Here is a 20,029-nt window from a genome sequence, read left to right as displayed (position 1 = left end):
GATTAGTTGACCTCACTTAGGCCCCCCCACCACCGCGGTTCCCCCACCCTGCTGTCACCTAGTATTTTTATTTGTTCGTGAGTTAACATATTGTAAATTAGTATGGCGGTAGCTACTGAGGTATATCAGAGTGTGATTGAGTGCGTGAAAGAGAGTGTTGAGGTGGGATTGGGAGAATTTGTTGTGTGTGAGATGTGTGGGCACGACAGGAAGGTCGTTGACTTTTCTGAGTGTATGGTGTGTAGGCTCAAGAGCGAGAATTTAGTTCTTTCTCTTGAGCACCGAGAATTGCGAGAGGAAATCAGAAAGCTAAGTGAGGGGAAAAGTGCGAACGAAGTTCTCATCTTTGAATTGAAGGAGGAGGTTAAGAGGCTTGGGGAGGCAGTGGAAAAAATTAGGCAGGAGATCAGTGTTAGGCCGAAGGTTGGACCTTCTGAGGGCGACAGGGTGGCTTGGCCCTCTGTCGGGAAGAGCAGAGTGGGGAAGAGGGAGCAGGCGAGCCAGACTGGGAAAGATAGTAGTCAGGATAGGCAGAGATGGCAGGTTGCGAGGGGAAGGAAAGCGGAAATAATTAGGGAGGATAGGACTAAACCTGTTGAGTGTGAAAATAGGTTCGGTTTGTTGGAGGGGGAGGGGGAGAGTGAGAGTGGAGTGAATGAAGTGGTTGTGGTGAGTGAAAGGAGAAAGAAGGGGGTAGAGGAGAGGAGGAGGAGGGTTGTGCCTAGCACACCTCAGGTGTGTGTGGTGGGTGACTCTCAGGTTAGGTATTTAGATAGCACTTTCTGTGGGAAAGACAGGGATAGGAGGACGAACGTGTGTATGCCTGGTGCAGGTGTGAAGGCAGTGAGTGAGGAGGTGCAGAAGAGGGTTGGGGGGGATGGAGAGGGAGGGTGTAGTAGTTTTGCACGTAGGTGGGAACGATGTCAGAGCAGGTGGGTCGGAGGAGTTAGTGGCAAGATTTCGGGAAATGTTAGGCAAGATAAGGGAGAGTGGTAGGAGGTGTGTAGTGTCAGGAATCTTGCCTCGTGTGTATGTTAGCAGGAATGGTTGTCTAGAACCATTGGTGTGAATGTTCGGGTAAAAGGGATGTGTAAGGATGTGGGTGTCAGCTTTGTGGATGTATGGGATAGGTTCTATGGGCGAAGGATTTGTATGCTAGGGATGGTGTGCATCTGAGTAGGAAGGGTGTGGATGTGCTGAGTGGATGTCTGGAGGGGGGAGTTGGGATGGAGTGTAGGGGGTGAGGTAGCAAATGCATTCCAGAAGAAAGATGCTAGACATAAATTAGATAGGATAAACAGAGATAGTGAAAAGATTAGGAAAGATTTCCAGGTGCAAATAGGAGAGAATAAGATTAGGATTCCAAATAAGGAGACAGCATCTAGGAAGGTAGCAGGACTTAAATGTTTTTATGTAAATGCCAGGAGTCTTAGGAACAAGAAGGACGAGTTATCTAGTTATATAGTTGAGGAGGGCCTAGATGTTGTATGTGTCACAGAGGCATGGGTAAATGAGGAAAAGTTTAGGGAAAATAGGAAAGAATATGAAGTAGATGGATACATTATGTATTTACACCAGAGAATTGGTAGGATAGGCGGAGGAGTAGTTATTTATGTAAAAAAATCCTTCATTTCCAGTCAGGTTAATGGTATTAAGGTAGATAACAGAGTAGAGTCCTTATGGCTGGATGTTAGAGTAAACAAAAGTAAGGTTATTAGAGTAGGAGCTTTTATAGGCCACCTAACCAGTCAGCAGATGTAGACAACCTTATGGTAGATGAGATAAATAGGGGTGTACTAGTCAGACAATTATCTTAGGGATTTTAATCTTAAGTCAGTAAACTGGGAGAGGATGGTAGGAGATGCTAGTGAAAATAAGTTTATGGAAAGTTTTCAGGATAACTATTTAGTGCAGATGGTAGATAAACCTACTAGGGGAGGAAGGTTTTAGACATAGTACTAACAAATATTGAGCATTGTTTAAAGGAAGTTGAGGTAGGAGAGACTTTAGCAAACAGTGACCATCATATAATTAGATTTATCATTAATTCCAGTAGGGATAATATAGTGAATAAGACTAGAGTCCCAAACTATCAGAAAGGCAATTATGGTAGGTTACGTCAGTTATTAGGAGAGGTAAACTGGGAAGATAGTTTTGGAAATAAAACTGCACAGGAGATGTGGGATATTTTTAAGGTTGTAGTAAAGGGTATAGTGATGCAGTGTATCCCTTACAAAGATATAAGGCAGAGAAACAGGAAGCCATTATGGTGGACTCATGAGATAGGTAGCCAGATCAGAGAGAAGAAGAGGGCATATAGAGAGTTGCAGAAAAGTGGGAAGATGTAGATTTGATTAGGTACAGACAGGTCAGAGATGATTTGAGTAAGGTTATAAAAAAAGTAAAAGGCAGGCAGAGATAAAACTAGCTAGAGCTGGGAGTAAAGATCCCAAAAATTATATAGTTATTACAAGGTCAGTGATAAAAGAAATAAGGATAGGATTGGACCACTCAGAAAAGATGGTGTAGTAGTGGATCAAAATGAAGACATAGTAGAATTATTGAATGAACAATTTTCTTCAGTATTTACTAGGAAAGAATAGGAAATCCTGTTACAAACAGTGCGACGAGTAGTTTAAGAGCTTTAGAAAATATTGATATAAAACCGGGAATTATTAGGAAATTTATTCTTGAACTAGACGATAGGAAAGCCAGTGGTCCTGATGAGCTACATGCCAGAGTACTTAGGGAGGGTGTAGACAGTATTTCTGAAGCACTTAAGTTAATCTTTGAAAGATCACTTAGGTTTGCTGAGATACCTCAGGACTGGAAGTTAGCTAATGTTACTCCAATATTTAAAAAGGTAGGAAGGATGATGCGAATAATTATAGACCGATCAGTTTAACTAGTATAGTATGTAAGATACTAGAGAAAATCATTAAGGGTAGTATTTGGGAGCATTTAAATGAGAATAGATTAATTAGAGATACCCAACATGGCTTTAGATCAGGGAGGTCCTGTCTTACAAATTTGCTCGATATCTTAGAATATATTACCAAGGAGTTAGATGATGGAAATAGCATAGATGTTATATATCTAGATTTTAGCAAGGCGTTTGATAAGGTACCGCATAGGAGGCTAGTGTACAAATTGAGACTACATGGGATAGGGGTAGGTTAGTTGATTGGATTAGTGAATGGCTTTCTGATAGGAAACAGAGAGTAGTATTAAATGGGGCAATGTCTGAGTGGAAGGAAGTGGTTAGTGGGGTACCCCAAGGATCAGTGCTAGGACCTCTTCTTTTCTTGGTGTACATTAACGATTTAGATATAGGAATTAGTAGCAAAGTATCAAAGTTTGCAGATGATACTAAGATAGCATGTGCAGTACAGGGTGAAAAGGACAATTACAGAATACAACGAGACCTGGACAGGCTGATAGCATGGGCAGACAGGTGGCAGATGGAGTTTAATTCTGATAAGTGTCAGGTTATGCATTTAGGTAAAGACAACACAAACTTTAACTATGAGATGGAGGGATGTTGGCTAGAGGCAGTAGAGGAAGGAAAGGATTTAGGAGTAGTGATAGACAGGACTATGAAATTTTCAAAGCAATGTTTAGAAGCAAGAAATAGGGCAAATAGGATCCTGGGTTTTATAAATAGAAATGTTAGTTATAAAAGTAAGGAAGTGGTGCGTAGCTTATATAATTCCTATGTTAGGCCCCATTTAGAGTATTGCATACAGGCCTGGTCACCCCACTATAGGCAGGATATCAACATGTTAGAAGCAGTTCAGAGAAGAGCAACTAGGATGATACCAGCATTAAAGCGCCTGGAGTATAGAGATAGATTAAAGGAATTAAACATGTTTTCATTTGAGAGGAGATGTATAAGAGGGATATGATAGAGTTATTTAAAATGTTCTCAGATACAAACTACATAGATGTGAGATCTTTCTTTACCTTAGAGGAGGAAATAGGACTAGAAATCATGGCAGGAAGATTAGAAAGCAAGGCTGCAGGTTAGATATAAGAAAATATTTCTTTAGTCATAGAGTGGTAGACTTCTGGAATGCATTGCCAGAGACGGTTGTAAATAGCACTAGTTTGACAATGTTTAAAAACAGATTAGATAAGCACTTAAATTTATTAGATTTATAATTATGTATAGCACTGCATGATAGTTTTTATAAGAAATTTACTATAGTTAAATAAGACATGATCCCCATGTATGGGGACCACAAATTGTAGAGGATTTCGCTGCAGGACTTAGCCCTGTTAATGGGCCAAATATTTAGAATTAGTATATAATGTATTGTGTACTTGTAAGTGTATCTTTAAGTACTGATGACGAGGTCGCTGTGCGACTGATACAGGATAACCTAGATGGGCCCTGGTGGCCCTTTGTTATCCTATTATTTATGTTATTATTCAGTGAGGCGCAGCGTAAGTGGCGCATCGCGACCGTCACCTGGCACCAGCAGCACCAACAGCAGCCGACCGCGGACCACCACCTGATCAGTGATCACAAGTCATAATACAGTGACAGGCTGACAATTTGCCGCTAACCTGAAAACTGACTTATAATGTCATAATAACATATTCTCTGCACCAAATGTGGATAACGAGGGAGAGAAGAAAGCAAGGACAAGTATAGAAAGGCAAGGACAGGCACAGTGAGGCACAGATAAGCTGGTATCATTCCAATATTACCTTTAAACACGTAAGTCTGTCTCAGTGTTGGGAATGGTACTGTATTCCATATGTGTCTAGATGGGCATTTATGATCCTCAGGTTATTTTTAGGATAATATTGAAACAATGACCTTTTTACCTTAGGGCTACGTTAGGTTAGGTTGAAATTCATTCAGTTCTTTAGCTTCACTGCTCTTCCCTCCATTGTGTTTCTTATGATTTGAAAAAGCGCCATATCTTGGTGAGAAATAAACGATCGGTGTCTAGAAATATGTAGGGTATGTGTATAAGCCTTAACAACTGGGGTTTCAGAGTGGCGTCACCCTTGTTTAGTTATCCTTAGTCTGCATTAAAATCAACACTGCTAGTTTCAGTAATTCTTTATTATAGGTCCATCTTTTCATCTCCAAAAATTCCTCAAACAAACTGTGGGTCTGCTGGGAAAGTGAGGTTTTAGGGTGAGGAAGCCAAATTTGAACATTCTTACAAAATTTGGACAATTTTCAGTTTCACCCAACCAACGACTTTTTTATGTGGCTTATGTGTTTATGGTGAGATGTTTAGTGTATTGATTGATGGTCTACATCATTTCCATTGCAAATGTGTACTTTTTAATGAATTTTTCAATTATGCCTATAAAGGACAAGAGGACTCTTCCCCAATGATCTTGAGGGAGCTGTGAGAAATTGGGTGTCTTTGTATGGGGGCATTAAATCAAGTGATGCGTGTTGCAAAACAGGTCAAAAGTCAACAAAATCACATAAAAATATATGATAATACATAAACTACACCATTGATGGCGGCAGTGGCGGCGGCTGGGCCAAGTGTTGCTGTTATTGTTGAGCAGCGATTCACCACGTTTTGTATTTAGATTAGAATTAGATTAAGTTTTGCTTAGAGCTTGGTTAGTAACCACGGGGCATCCAGGGGGGCACAGCACCCACAGCTAGTTTAGAGCAAATCATTGACAACACTACTCAAGAATAACTTAGCAACGCTTGCCTTAGCCGCCACCAATGCCGCTGTCAAAGGTGTAGTTTACATATTTCCGTAGATTTTTTATGTGTTTGTTGATTTTCTACCTGTTTTGGAACACGCATTACTCAATTTAATGCTCCCTCACCCAAAAACCCTGATTTTCCACAGGTCCCCTGAGATCGTTGGGGAAGAGAGGTAGGCATAGGTTGGAAAGTCATAACTTGAAAACTACACATTTGCAACAGAAGTGATGTAGAACATCAATCAGTTCACTATATATCTCACCAGAAACACATAAACCACATCAGAAAATCATTGGTTGGGTGAAACTGAAAATTGAACAAAAATTTTAAAGATGAGACACCATATTTTGAAAAGTGTGGTAGTTTCTAACCTAACCTAAATGGATAGGCTTCACCTGACCTGGACCTACTCCCATAAGGACACCAGCCTAACCAAACCTAACAGGGGAGGCTTCACCCCACCTGGATCTCCTCTGGTAACGTAACCTAAGTGGGGACTTCAATTTCTGGATATCCCATCCTCTATGAAGACACTAACTATACCTTGACCCCTAAAAGACAGGCAGGGGAGAGAGGGGATGGTATCTATAGTTAAACTGTATTTTGCAAGCTTAATTTTGAGTTTCCGCTTACTGTGATTCCTTGGACAAGAATGAGTGGTTAGTGACTTTCACTTGACAAGGGCAGATTTGCTCCAAGACAACTTTATAATGGAAGTGTTATTGGGAGAGATAAAATTTGCTCTTCCAATCTTATAGAGTGGCTTTATCAGTGAAAAAATAAGATAGTAGAATGTTTCACTCATGTACATCCTCCCAGCCATAATGATTTTTCTTTTATGTTAGAAGTGACAGACAGCAATGCTGTTCCCTTTAGTGTGCCTAAGAAATTTTTGATTTAGGTATTCATGAGACAGTAATGGAGACACTGGTGAGGGAAACGGATGAAGGAAGTTTGGGGCTTCCTAGCTAGGGACTAGCAAGGCAGCCACACAACACACAGGCCAAGAAAGTTGAAAGCTACTACACTTCTTTACTTTGCCACAGAGATGCCACATCCACATCACCATTCAGGTTTGCTGGAGATTTAAGGGGAAGGATTGATAACTGTGATGCTATAATGTTTTAACCAATCACTCAAGGCAGATTTGAGATATTGGTGATGAAAAATTTACCTGTTTTTGTAACATTGTCAAAACTATCCCAGTTGGGAGGGATGTCCACTAGGATTATATTCTTGCCATGTGTTAATAGATTTATGGTGATATTACTCAGTTTTCAGTACTCTTCTCAGAGTCCAGGATGGCAAGAAAAAGCTGAAATATGTAATTGTATTTACATTCTGTTTTTATGTTTTGCTGCTCATTTGATGAGTTTGCATTTTGCAGATAGATCTGATCCAGACACAAGATGTCAGGTAGAGTGCGCACTCGAGTAGACAGAGGGACAGGGGAGCTGGTGGCCTACAGTGATGCAGCCGTGCGCAACAATCTGGGTGTCATTGAATACTGCCGCACCTCCATGGCTGCTCTTTCTGGGGCTACTGCAGGTAGGTGTGTGTGTGTGTGTGTGTGTGTGTGTGTTTGTTTTCTTTGGGAAATATGAATGTGTTTGTTGGTTATTCTGTATTTTATGGATTTATATTTGTAAATGGCATTCATTCTAGTTCTAATCTTAATCCTTATACCCCGTGAGGCATGATTGTGACTTTTATGTTAGACTCCGTCAGGCGTGATCGTGGCTCTTTTCAAATACCACGTTCATTTTATACCGCACAGTTTGTTTATGCTTGGGGCTATCTGTCATATATCAAGGCTTGTCATTGGCCCTTTGTTTTCAAGATGGTGGACACTTAGCCAATTATATATCAGCTTTTACAATGGTATGTTTGTGTAGATTGTGAGGGTGCCAAGTGTGAGGATGGTGAGGACACTAATTTCAGTGTGCTGTATTTTATAATTTTTACCAATTTCTGGGTAAGATATAAGATATAGTACATGTACATTTGCATGGAGAAGTAAGTAGTTCAGAAACATTTTACAATGCTTGACAATATTGGGATTGTTATTCTTATCTTGTTATTGGTGTCGGCAGAGGAGGATGTGATGATGCTTGTTTCTGATTGTGAAGAAGTTGAATTTTCATTATATTACAATTTGCTGTCTTCCCTGATTTATTTTCCATGATAAATGCAGTATATCAAAGGAAAACTTCTTATTGGCTTAGATAAGAGTGTGTGGTGCTGGCTTGATGGAGTCCGATGAGGAGAATGTGGTGACACTTGTTACTGACCACGAGAATTTGAATTTTTATATTACTTTTTGCTTACTTTCCAATTTTGTTTCACTTTTTTCATGCATATATGTTATGTTTATTCAGTAATGATTATACCACAGCAAAGAAACATCTTGTAAGCTTTCTAATGATATATAATGATCCCAGTGTTTGTTAAAATAATTTGATTGAACACTAAAGGACTCAAGAAAATTTTCTAGCATTTGCTACCCATTTTTTATATGCATATCTTGAAACTGCTCCCTCCTGTTATGATGGGGTATAAGGGTTAAGCAAGGAGTGATCTTTGTTATATAGTGGTATCTTGAAATTCAAGTTTAATTGTTTCTGAGATGGAACTCATACTTTAATTTGCTCGTAACTCAAACAAATTTTTCTCATTGAAATTAATTTAAATGCCCTTAATCAGTTCCAGCCTCACAAAAAACCTCTCCAATTTTTATTTTTTTATTTATTTATTTATTTATTTATTTATTTATTTATTTATTTTTTTTTTTTACATATTTTTAGCTAAGAAAAAGTTATTTATAAGTAACAGATATTTTACAAAAACACAGTTAAACATAACAAAATAGAATATGAATATATAAACTGGTTTTATAAAGTATATTTATCTCAGAGATCATGGGTGTGTTTCACAGGCCGTTACCCTGCCACATCTTACCCCTCACTCCATCCCTGTAGATCAGCTGGAGTGTACAAATATAGCCACCCACAGGAGACTGGCTGCTTTATTAATCACAGAAGAGCTCATTATGACACTGTAAATGTTATTCATAGAATAAAGGAAGTTTGAAGTAGGCAAGAGGAGAGAGATAAAGAGAGAGAGAATACAGGCTGCAGAGGTTTGTTTACAACACTGTTTCCCTCGGGGCGTTTAGATTGGTGGAGGAGGTAGGTGGAGCTAGAAGTTTGTTTCACCTTTCCAGGTATTTTCATTTACCATAAACTCTCGCTTAATCTCAGGATTTAATTGTTAGACTTTTAATGCTTCACTTTATTGCTAAACTTAATTCCTACCTTTTTTTTTTTTTTTTTTTTTCCCTCAATTTGATTAACTTAAATTTCTTAATTTCTTCTTTCTGCAGGGCATTTCACAAAATAGATGTACAAGGAGGTTTGTTTCATCCTCTTTTTCAGAATGTTTCAGATTTGAGTTAAGTATATGTCATTACATAATATCACTTGCTTAGGACCAGTGGTCTAACTAAAATTTAGCCATTTAAATGCACAAAAAAGCACAATATGAGAAATGAGAAGTGTTTGGGGGGAGGGGGAAGAAGTGTGTGTGAACTGAATGGGTTGGATGCTGGGTGTCGCCATGCCAAATAGTAGCGGCCTACTTGGAGCTTGCTTGTAACTTGGGGTTTTAGTATATAATACCAATGTTGCACAATGTGCTATACTATCATTATATCTTGTAATTTGTCCATATGCGTATTGATTATTTATTTGTTTGCAGTCAGCACCTAACAGCACTGTCAGGTTGGCCATTTGTTAAACAAAAGAACATTCATTTACTAGCCAAAATTTTCCTCCTAATAGAATTCTACTGACAATAAGGCTAAGCTTTAGAAAAATTTCTTAAATTTATGCTGATCATTTATTGCCACAAAACTTTCTTCATTTAGTATAGATTTCTATATCAATGTATTTTACTTGCTACTACTTCATGGATTATTATTATTTTTACTATTGTTTTTATTATTTATTTATTTTATTTTTTTCATTTTATTTATTTTATTTTTCTTTGTTTATTTATTCACTTATTTATTTTTGTATGTAAAAAAGGCATGTAGATATCAAAACCAAAGGATTTCTGACAGTCAGGAGAACTCTTTTTATATTCTAGACATCAAAATACAGCCATTGATGTATTCCTTATTACTTATTGTCAAACTCTCAATTCTATAGATATTTACTAACTCTTGTAATGAATGTGAACCACAGTATATTTTGTTCAGCTGTATTGATGCAGCTTATTACCAATTTTTTAGGTATGCTTGGGCTGACAGGGCTGTACGGGTTCCTGTTCTTCCTCGTGGCAGGAGTTGTGCTGTGGTTGTTGCTGCTGTTGAAGGCTGGTTCCCGATGGCAGCAGTTCTTTGTAAGCCGCCAGTCTCTCCTCACTAGTGGCCTCTTCTCTGGACTTTTTACTTATATTCTTTGTTGGACCTTCATTTTTGGTATGGTACATGTTTATTGAAAAGTTTTAAATTATGTTAGAACTTACACAAAGCAACTGTAAATGATCACTGTGGAATAAATGAATATATGTATGTGTATGAATTGTATACATGAAATGTGAAGTGTGTTAATAAAGTTATCTCAGTTTCATGCAATTTATTCAGGTTTGTAGTACATATGATTATTCAATGCATTTGAAAAATTAAACTGTTTTAAGTTAATTGCATAAAGATCTTTATTTTTGTTTCTTTAGAAACTGTGGTACATAAATATGACATAATAGATGCTGAAGTCATGCTCACCACACAGTAGAAGTAAAGATGTGCATTTAGTGTTTGTGACTGAAAACTGTGCAAGACATGGTGAGCCGAGCTGGAAGCACAGATCCAAAGTATTTATGCATTTTCATTACTATTTTGATGTAGGATTTAGAGTCATATTTATTATCATTATTTTATAGCTAAATCAGTAGAGGTCTCTCTCTCTCTCTCTCTCTCTCTCTCTCTCTCTCTCTCTCTCTCTCTCTCTCTCTCTCTCTCTCTCTCTCTCTCTCTCTCTCTCTCTCTCTCTCTCTCTCTCTCTCTCTCTCTCTCTCTCTTTCAGTCAATAACAATATGGATATGAGTGCAAACACACATCCACCATGTGCACATGTGCATGAGCATGTATTTTATTTTTATGAATGAAAGGATTTATCACAAATGTAATGTACAACGTACAAGTGTTCATAACTACTCTTTTCTTATTATTAACTGCAAAATGCTTAATATGTCCTATTTTTCCATTTCTATTCATACAAAATAGGATAGATATTTTTGTTTGAACTTCATTCATATAAGTAGAGATGGTGTAGTGCAACAGAAGCACTATATGGGGTATAGATAAGGATGATCCATTCCTGTGGTGGATGTAGTTTAACTACAATAACAAAAAAAATATGATCACAATGTCCATAATGATTTTGAAGATAAGGGGTCAATGAAATGTAACACTTTCCATCATAGTTCATTCAACTCTGGTAAATTATGTATGTAGAAGCAAATATCTGTCTAAGTTGGTTACTTTATTTGGAGGAATTAAAATAATTTAACTGAATGGTTGAAGAGCATTCTAAGGAAATGAATAAATCATACAGTACATCACACTGGATTTTGTTGACTCCCACTGTATAGCAGATCAAGTAAGTTATGTAGGGATGAAAAAGTGTAATGTTGAGCAGTTGACAAGACCAATTGATTATAGTATTCTAAGGTAGCTTGGTCACACAATATGACCAAACTTTGAGTGCTACAGTTGATTCTGCCAACCATTCAGCATTACAATTCTTCATCTTTACACAACTTAGTAGATTCGCTTTAACAGTGGTTCTCAAAACTTTTCCTGTGTGAGTACCACTTGGAGGTCCTGTACAGCCATTGTGTATCACCTGGTTCCAGAAAAACTCAATTCTAGCAAATATTAATCATTCACAATTAGAACACACAGATGAACTAGCAAGGAACACAACTCAGTTTAATGCAAGGGATATATATGTTTCTCCTCCAGCTGATCGATACCAGGTTATTTGGTGTAGCGTGATATTAATTTTTGGAGATGAATGAATTCTATTACATATATTAAAGATCACATATGATCCTGAAAGTGCTCATGTACCACCTGGAAGACTTTTGCGCATACCACAGGTTGGAACAACTGTTCTATATAGTGAGTCAACAAATATATACAGCAGTATTGCATAAAATTTTGAAAAAGTGTGTATAGGTGGGTGGGTGTTGGTTGGGAGGGAGAAAGTGTCTGGGTGCAAGTATAAGTTGGAGTTAAAAAAAAACATCGTAACCTGAAAAATATTCATTTATGATGGAAATTACATATACCATCAATCATTTCACTACATTTCTCACCAGAAAAATGTAGTCACATACCAGACTCCATGGTTGGGTGAAACTACAAATTGACCCTTTCAATTGCTTGATAGGTTGATATGATCTTATATGAACATTGGAGAAGATCAAGCAGGTTGAATAAGGAGAGGCGACATGACATCACAAAAGTGGTGCCAGCACTCTATTGGTCTGCTGCTGCCCCTACCAGCCTTACACCCAAAACATTACCATCTAGTCGCCCACTGAAAAAAAAAACAGGAACACCTTTAGTTACACTCCATATTTTCCATCTTATATCTATGTTTCGAGGCCTAATACCTTTAAAGACACCAATTAGTTGTGGCATACTGTGGCACAAAGATTTAGATGGTTTATCATACATATAAATTAGATGATGTAGTGTTTTCCAGCTTTGGTGGACTTGGACGAGAGGTGGGAGGCTGTCTTTGGGGCAAATGTATGGCTGAACCAGGTCATATATACATGTGCATATGAATGAAAGACGAATAAATGGTAAATGAGGTGAAAGTTGGCCTGAAAGTTGATTTTTCTTGGTAACCTATAGCAATTAACTAAGATTCTCTCTCTATATATATATATATATATATATATATATATATATATATATATATATATATATATATATATATATATATATATATATATATATATATATATATATATATATATATATATATATGTGTGTGTGTATATATATATATATATATATATATATATATATATATATATATATAAAAGAGGATGACTTGCCAAGGGTAACAAAAATATAAATGATAAAGGCCCACTCAGTTCCCGGTCTTCATACAGAGCCGATAGAATTTGGCAAAGGACGGACAAATGTCTTGAAACCTCCATCTTGAATGAAGTCAAGTCATAGGAAGTTGGAAATGCAGACACAGGTAGTTCCAGAGTTTATCAGAGAAAGGTAAGAAAAACAGAGTACTGGTTAAATCTTGCATTAGAGAGTTGTACAGAATAGGGGTGAGAGGAAGAATATAACCTTGTACAGCGAGGCCGCAGGAGGATGAGAGGCATGCAGTTAGCAAGATCAATAGAGCAGTTAGCATGAAAATGGCGATAAAAGATAGAGAAGCAACATTTCGGCAGTGAGAAAGAGGCTTTTGATTCCATTGTATCTAATAAAGGTCTGAGTTGAACTCCCAAAAAACATGCGAAGAGTACTCCCTACAGGGCGGATAAGGCCCTTGTACAGAGTTAGCAGTTGGAGAGGTGATAAAAACTGGCGGAGACACCTAAGAAGTGATTTCATAAAAGCTGTTTTAGCAAGAGATGAGACGTGAAGTTTCCAGTTTAGATTATGAGTTAAAGATCGATCGAGGATATTCAGTGTAGAAGAGTGGGGCACTTGAGTGCCATTGAAGAGGGGGATAGTTGTCAGGAAGGTTGTGTCGAGTTGATAGATGAAGGAATTAAGTTTTTTCATGTATTGAACACTACTAATTTGGCGTGAGCCTGCGACTAAGGAGTACATAAGTTTTTCCGGGGAGCGACGAGGGAGGTTCGTCTGGCAGTGTTACTGTCGTTTTCAGTAGAGGCATTTGCGTATAGTATGGGCAAACGCTTCTGGACCGTTCGACTTCCGCAAAGTGTTACTGAAAAAGTCTAATGATTTGGGTGTAAGTTACCGATCGTAAGCTCCGCTCACAGGCTTCACTTTTTAGTACAGTAGGATAGGTGCGTGCCGCTTCTTCTATCTAACATCCTTAAAAAAAAAAAAAAAAAAAAAAATACGGAGTATTTGCCTACGACTTTACCCAATGTTTTGGGCAAGAAAGTTAGATAGAGAAGGGGATACATGCAACTATCCCGCTGTACTTAAAAAAGTGAAGCCAGTGGGTGGAACTTATGAGGCGATGGGCGGAGCTTACGATCGCAACTTAAAATCCATTGGCCTCTGCTGTGTTAACCAATGGGAAATTCCCACTTTCTTTTCATTACTAGAGGAAAACTAAGAAAGAACTGATGGTTTAACTTATGTAAACCACATTATAGTTTCCGCCCACCAAATAGGCTCTGCCCACTGGCTTCACCCTCCACTGAAGAGCGATATTCTCAACAGCCTTCCCCTTATTTTTCCTCCAAAATCCAGACCAAGGAAGTTGAATACAGGAAGCAGCATGACGTCACAAAAGTGAAGCCAGCGCGCTACTGATTCGCTGCTGCCCCAATCCCAACCATCCAAAACATTACCAGCCGCCCATTGAAAATACATGGGAACGCTTGAGTTATGCTCCTTACTTTCCATATTATGTCCATAATAAACTGCATATCAGGTAAAAGTTGGCCAGAAGGTTGATTTTTTTGGTATAGCAATTACTTAACACATGCCAAATACTCTCTCTCTCTCTCTCTCTCTCTCTCTTTATAGTTTTTATTTAGAATTTTTTTTTTTTTACGCAAGAGGGAAACATGCCAAGAGCAACAGAACAAAAAAAAAAAAAAAAAAAGGCCCATTTGAATGCAAGCTCTAAAAGAAAGTAGAGAATTAGCTGAAAGTCTGAGACAAATATCTTGAAACCTACCTCTTAAAAGAAGTCAAGTCGTAGGAAGATGCATGGAAATACAGAAGCAAGTAGGGAGTTCCAGAGTTTGCCAGATCGAAAGTATCCCCTTTAGCCCATAAATTCCCGTGAAAAGCCCACATGGTATAAAAAAGAAGAAAAAAAAATAAAGATATCAATGATTGATAATACTGATGATGTGTATGTGTGATTTCTTGTCACTGGGCACTGGAAAAAGTATTAGTCACTGAAATTTTACTTCACTGTTTGTTCCTTGTCATGCAATAAACGCGAAAAGCATTCTTTTTTGCCGTAATTTCTCCCGGAAACGGCCTGGTGTATTTCTTTCAATATTGTGAGTATTTCGTATTAATGCCGTTAATAATAGGTCTACATGACATATCTGGGAAACTATAATGTGCCTTAAATAAATCAAACAATCAGTTCTTAGTTTTTCTCTAGTAATGAAAAAGAAAGTGGCAATTTCCCATTACTTAAACGTATTAATGCCGTTAATAATAGGTCTACATGACATATCTGGGAAACTATAATCTGCCTTAAATAAATCAAACAATCAGTTCTTAGTTTTCTCTAGTAAGTGGCAAACCTATCGACTGCACAAGGGTCATTAAGGCAGACATGTCAGCTTGTGACCAATCCTTAGCTGGGTTGAATAAATATCACAGTTTTTATATGCCTGGGACTATGTGGGTGCACAGTGACGGGAACGTTTGGGTAGCGTGGTTTGACGCGAAACCTCAGGTACTGCCAAGGTAAAGAGAATATCCTCTTTACCTTGGGTACTGCGTGGATAGCAAGTCAGTGCGACGAGACTCGCTAGGCTCCGGCGTGGCAGGTCGCGTAATGGGCTGGTAGGCTTCCGGTATTATCTACGTACGAACCACGTGGTGCGGCTATTCGCACGTAAATCAACAGTTTGACGTGACACCGCGGTATATTTGGAAAATGTTCCAAAGAGGTATACGACTCCATCTGCGCACTGGCGCGCGGTACATGGCGCTTGCATGCAACCCCCTGGTACACCCGGGTACGTTTCTCGCACCACGAGGGTGTTTCGTAGTTTTCACGAGGTGTTTGCCGTATGAACAAAATTCTACATACCGGAGGATACGTACGTGAATGTGTGACAGTGGCATAAGTTGCGATCGTAAGGTCCGCCCACCGCCTATAGCTTCATTTTTTTTAGTACAGCAGGAGAGAGGCGTGCTGCCTCCTCTCTATCTAACCTCCAAGGTCCAGACCAGTCATTCAAGCCAGTGTTGCCGTTTTGGCCTTCAATTTATCTGCTGTAAATAAAGTGAATGTAGAATTCCAAGCAATTTCCATTAGTCCACAAATTCAGGAAGTCCATCAACAACAGTGCAAAGGCTATTCTCAGTTATTTCATAAAAAAAAAAAAGAATCTTTGAAGGATAAAGATCTGAGAGAAATAAACCTTAATGATCCATCTACGTAACTATCTGAAGATAGAAGATATAAATCGGGGAGCAAAAGTTGAAGGTATTGCCTTAGAGTCTTCCTCCAACATTTCAAAGAAAGAGCTCCATGATTTCCAGGTAAAAACTCTGAACTTTTTTGTTACCCTATCAAAACAAATGTTTCAGCGCTTCTTGTCCTGTGGAATATTTGACAAATTGCAGTTACTGAGAGCCGTAGATCCCGAAAACGTGCGTAAAGGAAAGCCCAAGTGTCTCCTATAGCAGTTAAGTTCCTTAACATAATTGAAGAACAAGATTATAAAGAACTTAATAGCAAATGGAGGGAGCTTACCCTATTTGAAATTCCATCTTTGCATGAATCATCAACAGAACCAGAGCATTTTTGTATACAGTTTCAAAAGAGAAGCGCTCTGATAAACTAAGATTTCCTAAGTATCAGAACTCATGAATTTAATGTCCCTGCCTCATTCCTCTGCTGCAGCTGAAAAGATATTAAATTCTCATTGGTGAGCAATATAAAGACAAAGTACAGAGCGAAACTTAAAACAGGTACACCAAATAGTCTACTGCGCAGCAAGGCTCTGGCCCCTGCTTCAAGATGAAAATTGCAAGACATGGCAACCTTCTGCCCAGTTACTGTAGAAAACTACTACTACAAAGTCTACACCTGAAATTAGAGAAGAGGAGCTACAATTTTAATTGCTGGCCGTTTGTAAGGTAAGAAAATTGCATTTAAGAATTTCCATACATTTTCTTCGCATTTGGTGCTATTGACTGGTTTAATGTGGTAACTATTTGAAAAAATAGAATGGCAACACTGTATTCAGCGTCAAGCAAAAGGCCGGGAGCACGACTCTGTGGCGCCACAAAGCCACAGTATCGTGTGGCGGGGATGTGGTCTCCCATAGGTTTCCATTGTTTTCAAGCATTGCCGCGCACACTAGCGACTGTGGCTCTCTGTCGCTCATCCCCGCCACAGGCGTGGTGTGGCTTTGTCGCCGGGCCCGCGCACACTAGCGACAGTGGTTGTTCCCGCCACTCGCCACTGTCAGTCAGTCAGGGTGGGCACGTGCTTGGGTACACACCCCTTGCTCATTAATAAAACTTTCTTGAGACATCCTGAAGTAGTTGAAGAGTTTTGCACTGTCTGCTCTTAAGTCACCCATTATGGTGTAAAATTGTCCATTAGTCAGCCTTGATGCAGTAATTGAGTGCATCCACAGTGCTCTCTGTCGACGACGACGACGGCGGCGCCGCAGAAGCAGAAGTAATGCAAGTGTTTCATCTTCAAAGTCCATGCTGAAACTGAGGTCTCGAAGGGTGGGGGCGTGACTCAGCGATGTGGTCGCCACGTCGCCTCACCAGTGTGCTCCGTCGCTCTGTGGTCGCCACAAGTGGTCGCCACATCGTGTCGCCAGTGTGCTCCAAACACGACCACATCGTGTGGACGCGACAAGTCGCTAGTGTGCTCCCGGCTTAACCAGGACACCGAACTGTGACAACAGTTGTTCGTCGAACTTTCTACTTCCCAGACTTGGATCCGTGTGACGTTTGGTTATTCCCATATCTCATAAATACACTCAAAGGGAGATTTAGGTCAACAGAGGACATTATAGACTAAATAAGAATAATATGCACCTCATAAAAAGGTGACGAGAAAAGTTTAGATCATTAGCAACTCATCGAAAACAAATGCGCGTCATACGTGTGATGCGAACAAAGTATAAAATTTCTTCGTTCAAGGTTGACAAGCCGGCAGGGTGAGGACAATTATTCACATCCACAATTGCAGAACACAGGTGTAGTAATTAGAGCAGAACTATCATCTTAGAGAGAAGCATCTTTTGGCAACATTTCAAAAGTAAATATAATCAACGATAACTTTTGCCCACGAGTTTCACTTGTTAATTAATTTATCAATTTCTATTTTTCAAAATTTTCCTATGACTCTCTCTCTCTCTCTCTCTCTCTCTCTCTCTCTCTCTCTCTCTCTCTCTCTGGTGTAATGCTAATGTTATGTTGGGCACGAATACTGTGACTTCTTCACAGGATTCGTGAAATACAGCCGTGTCGTCAAAGAGACTGGTTACAATTCGTGGAAAAGGAAACAGACGCTGGGCAGAACTTGTGAAGTTTAAATCCTACAAGAGAACTGGATACAATAGCAATGAGTCCAACACTGTCTTTGCGCTTACTACTCTTCTGCTCACTAACTCTTCTCTGACTCTTCTCCAGTTCCTACTTGCACTCTGACTTGCAGATTCTTATCCTTACTAACTCGTTTTGTCTCCTTACTTCCTTTTATATGTACAATATCTCTTATATCTAGGTCATTCTACTGAATTACAGAATCTCCTTGATCATCTATGTCACATAAGAGCAGCATTTCTACAATACACAATACAACACTAAAGCCCCCCACACACGAAGCGATTTTAGAAGCACGACTTGAGAAGCGCGATTCTGGGTTGACCCCACACACACAGCGACTGGTGTAGCGACAGCATACCCCCTCCCCCGCCATACCTTCATCACTGGCGGTAGAGTTGCATGGCAGGATGGTAAGATTTAGAAAGATAACCTTGAAGAAAGGTGAAGCACAGAAGCAAGATGTAAGATGCAGGGTGGTACATAAGGTAAGAGGTAACAATATTCAAGATGTAACGTTCTACTAATCTCACTCGCCTACACATTTGTTAGGCCTAGAAATAGTATAAAATACACGTATATAGTGCTATTTACAGTTTACTGATATTTGTGAAAAAAAATACAAAAAGAAGAATAACATTGGTTAATAAAGTATTCATTTCACTTACCTACATTTTTTTTTTTTTTTTCCTGTTCGTCTCCACTGCAGAATATATCCACTAATTCCTCCCAGCATCTCTTTTTGACTACCCTATCCTTGTAATCAGCACATGTCATATCCCAAATGGCTGGACGGTTTTCTATTTCATCTATTAATAATTCGGTATCAAAGCGGTCAGCAGATCCCTGGTCACTCATCTTGCTATGCGTGGTTGTGATGCACTCCTCCAAGCCGGATGTTACCAGTTACCCCGCACTCCCCCTCCCAGCTGCCCCGCGCTCGGACTCCACGTGGAGGAAAACTCTGCTTGATAGCTCATTGGCTCTAATTTCGCCCCGACCAGCCAATGAGATGCAAGTAGTGATGAAATCGCGGGAAGCTGTCGCCTCGTATGTGGGACTTCATAGTAACATATGTAACTCGAGTCGCTCGGGAATCGCGCTTCACCAAGTCGAGTCGCGCTTCCAACCCAGCGAGTCGCCACCACGTCTGAAGGCTCCAATAGACACACACACGAAGCGATTTTAGAAGCGCGACTCCAAAGTCAATGCAAGTCTATTGGAGCCTTCAGACGTGGTCGCGACTCGCTGGGTTGGAAGCGCGACTCGAGATATCCCTTGGTGTAGCGCGATTCCCGAGCGACTCGAGTTACATATGTTACTATGAAGTCCCACATACGAGGCGACAGCTTGTCAGCTTCCCGCGATTTCATCACTACTTGCATCTCATTGGCTGGTCGGGATGAGATTAGAGCCAATGAGCGATCAGGCAGTTTTCCTCCTGTGGAGTCCGAGCGCGGGGCAGCTGGGAGGGAGTGCGGGGTAACTGGTAACATCCGGCTTGGAGGAGTGCATCACAACCACGCATAGCAAGATGAGTGACTAGGGATCTGCTGACCGCTTTGATACCGAATTATTAATAGATGAAATAGAAATAGCTTCCCGCGTCATTGGTGGGTGTTATGGCCAATGAGAGGGCAGTCCACGTGGATACAGTAGCGGGGATGGGGGTTATGGCGGGGGAGGGGGTATGCTGTCGCTACACCAGTCGCTGTGTGTGTGGGGTCAACCCAGAATCGCGCTTCTAAAATCGCTTCGTGTGTGGGGGGCCTAACCCATACCGATACCGAAACAATAGAAGACTAGGCTCTGCCCACCC

At 39.7% G+C, this 20,029-nt stretch overlaps 1 protein-coding gene and 1 long non-coding RNA gene across 5 annotated transcripts; one reads left to right on the top strand and one right to left on the bottom strand.

Annotated features, from left to right (window-relative positions):
- The first annotated feature begins 4,468 nt into the window (after window positions 1-4,468).
- On the top strand, window positions 4,469-10,324 carry LOC123520617 (ER membrane protein complex subunit 6-like). 4 transcript variants are annotated; one of them, XM_045283061.1, is made up of 3 exons: window positions 4,469-4,661; window positions 7,083-7,243; window positions 9,987-10,324. In XM_045283061.1, the coding sequence occupies exons 2-3, from the start codon at window positions 7,105-7,107 to the stop codon at window positions 10,193-10,195; spliced, it is 348 nt and encodes a 115-aa protein (XP_045138996.1). In that variant the 5' UTR covers window positions 4,469-4,661; window positions 7,083-7,104; the 3' UTR covers window positions 10,196-10,324. The 4 variants fall into 4 exon arrangements, with proteins under 4 accessions (XP_045138996.1, XP_045138994.1, XP_045138993.1 ...); XM_045283059.1 differs by having other exon boundaries at window positions 4,469-4,723; window positions 7,087-7,243; XM_045283058.1 differs by having other exon boundaries at window positions 4,469-4,723.
- Window positions 10,325-12,011: 1,687 nt separating this feature from the next.
- On the bottom strand, window positions 12,012-19,400 carry LOC123520618. The gene is made up of 2 exons (XR_006679319.1): window positions 18,879-19,400; window positions 12,012-12,301 (listed from the first exon to the last, which is right to left on the bottom strand). It is a non-coding gene; the product is annotated as an uncharacterized LOC123520618 (long non-coding RNA).
- Between the last annotated feature and the right edge of the window lie 629 nt (window positions 19,401-20,029).

The sequence above is a fragment of the Portunus trituberculatus genome, chromosome 47 (assembly GCF_017591435.1).
Source record: "Portunus trituberculatus isolate SZX2019 chromosome 47, ASM1759143v1, whole genome shotgun sequence".
Lineage (NCBI taxonomy): Eukaryota > Metazoa > Arthropoda > Malacostraca > Decapoda > Portunidae > Portunus > Portunus trituberculatus.
The sequence above is the reverse complement of the archived record's forward strand: the minus strand, read 5'-3'. Positions and strand labels throughout refer to the sequence as shown.

What these genes read in the sequence shown, in the direction of transcription:
- LOC123520617 (XM_045283061.1), top strand. Translation starts at nt 7,105, where the DNA reads ATGTCAGGTAGAGTGCGCACTCGAGTAGACAGAGGGACAGGGGAGCTG. An exon ending in TCTTTCTGGGGCTACTGCAG is followed by an intron (nt 7,244 to 9,986) that starts GTAGGTGTGTGT and finishes CCAATTTTTTAG; the next exon opens with GTATGCTTGGGCTGACAGGG.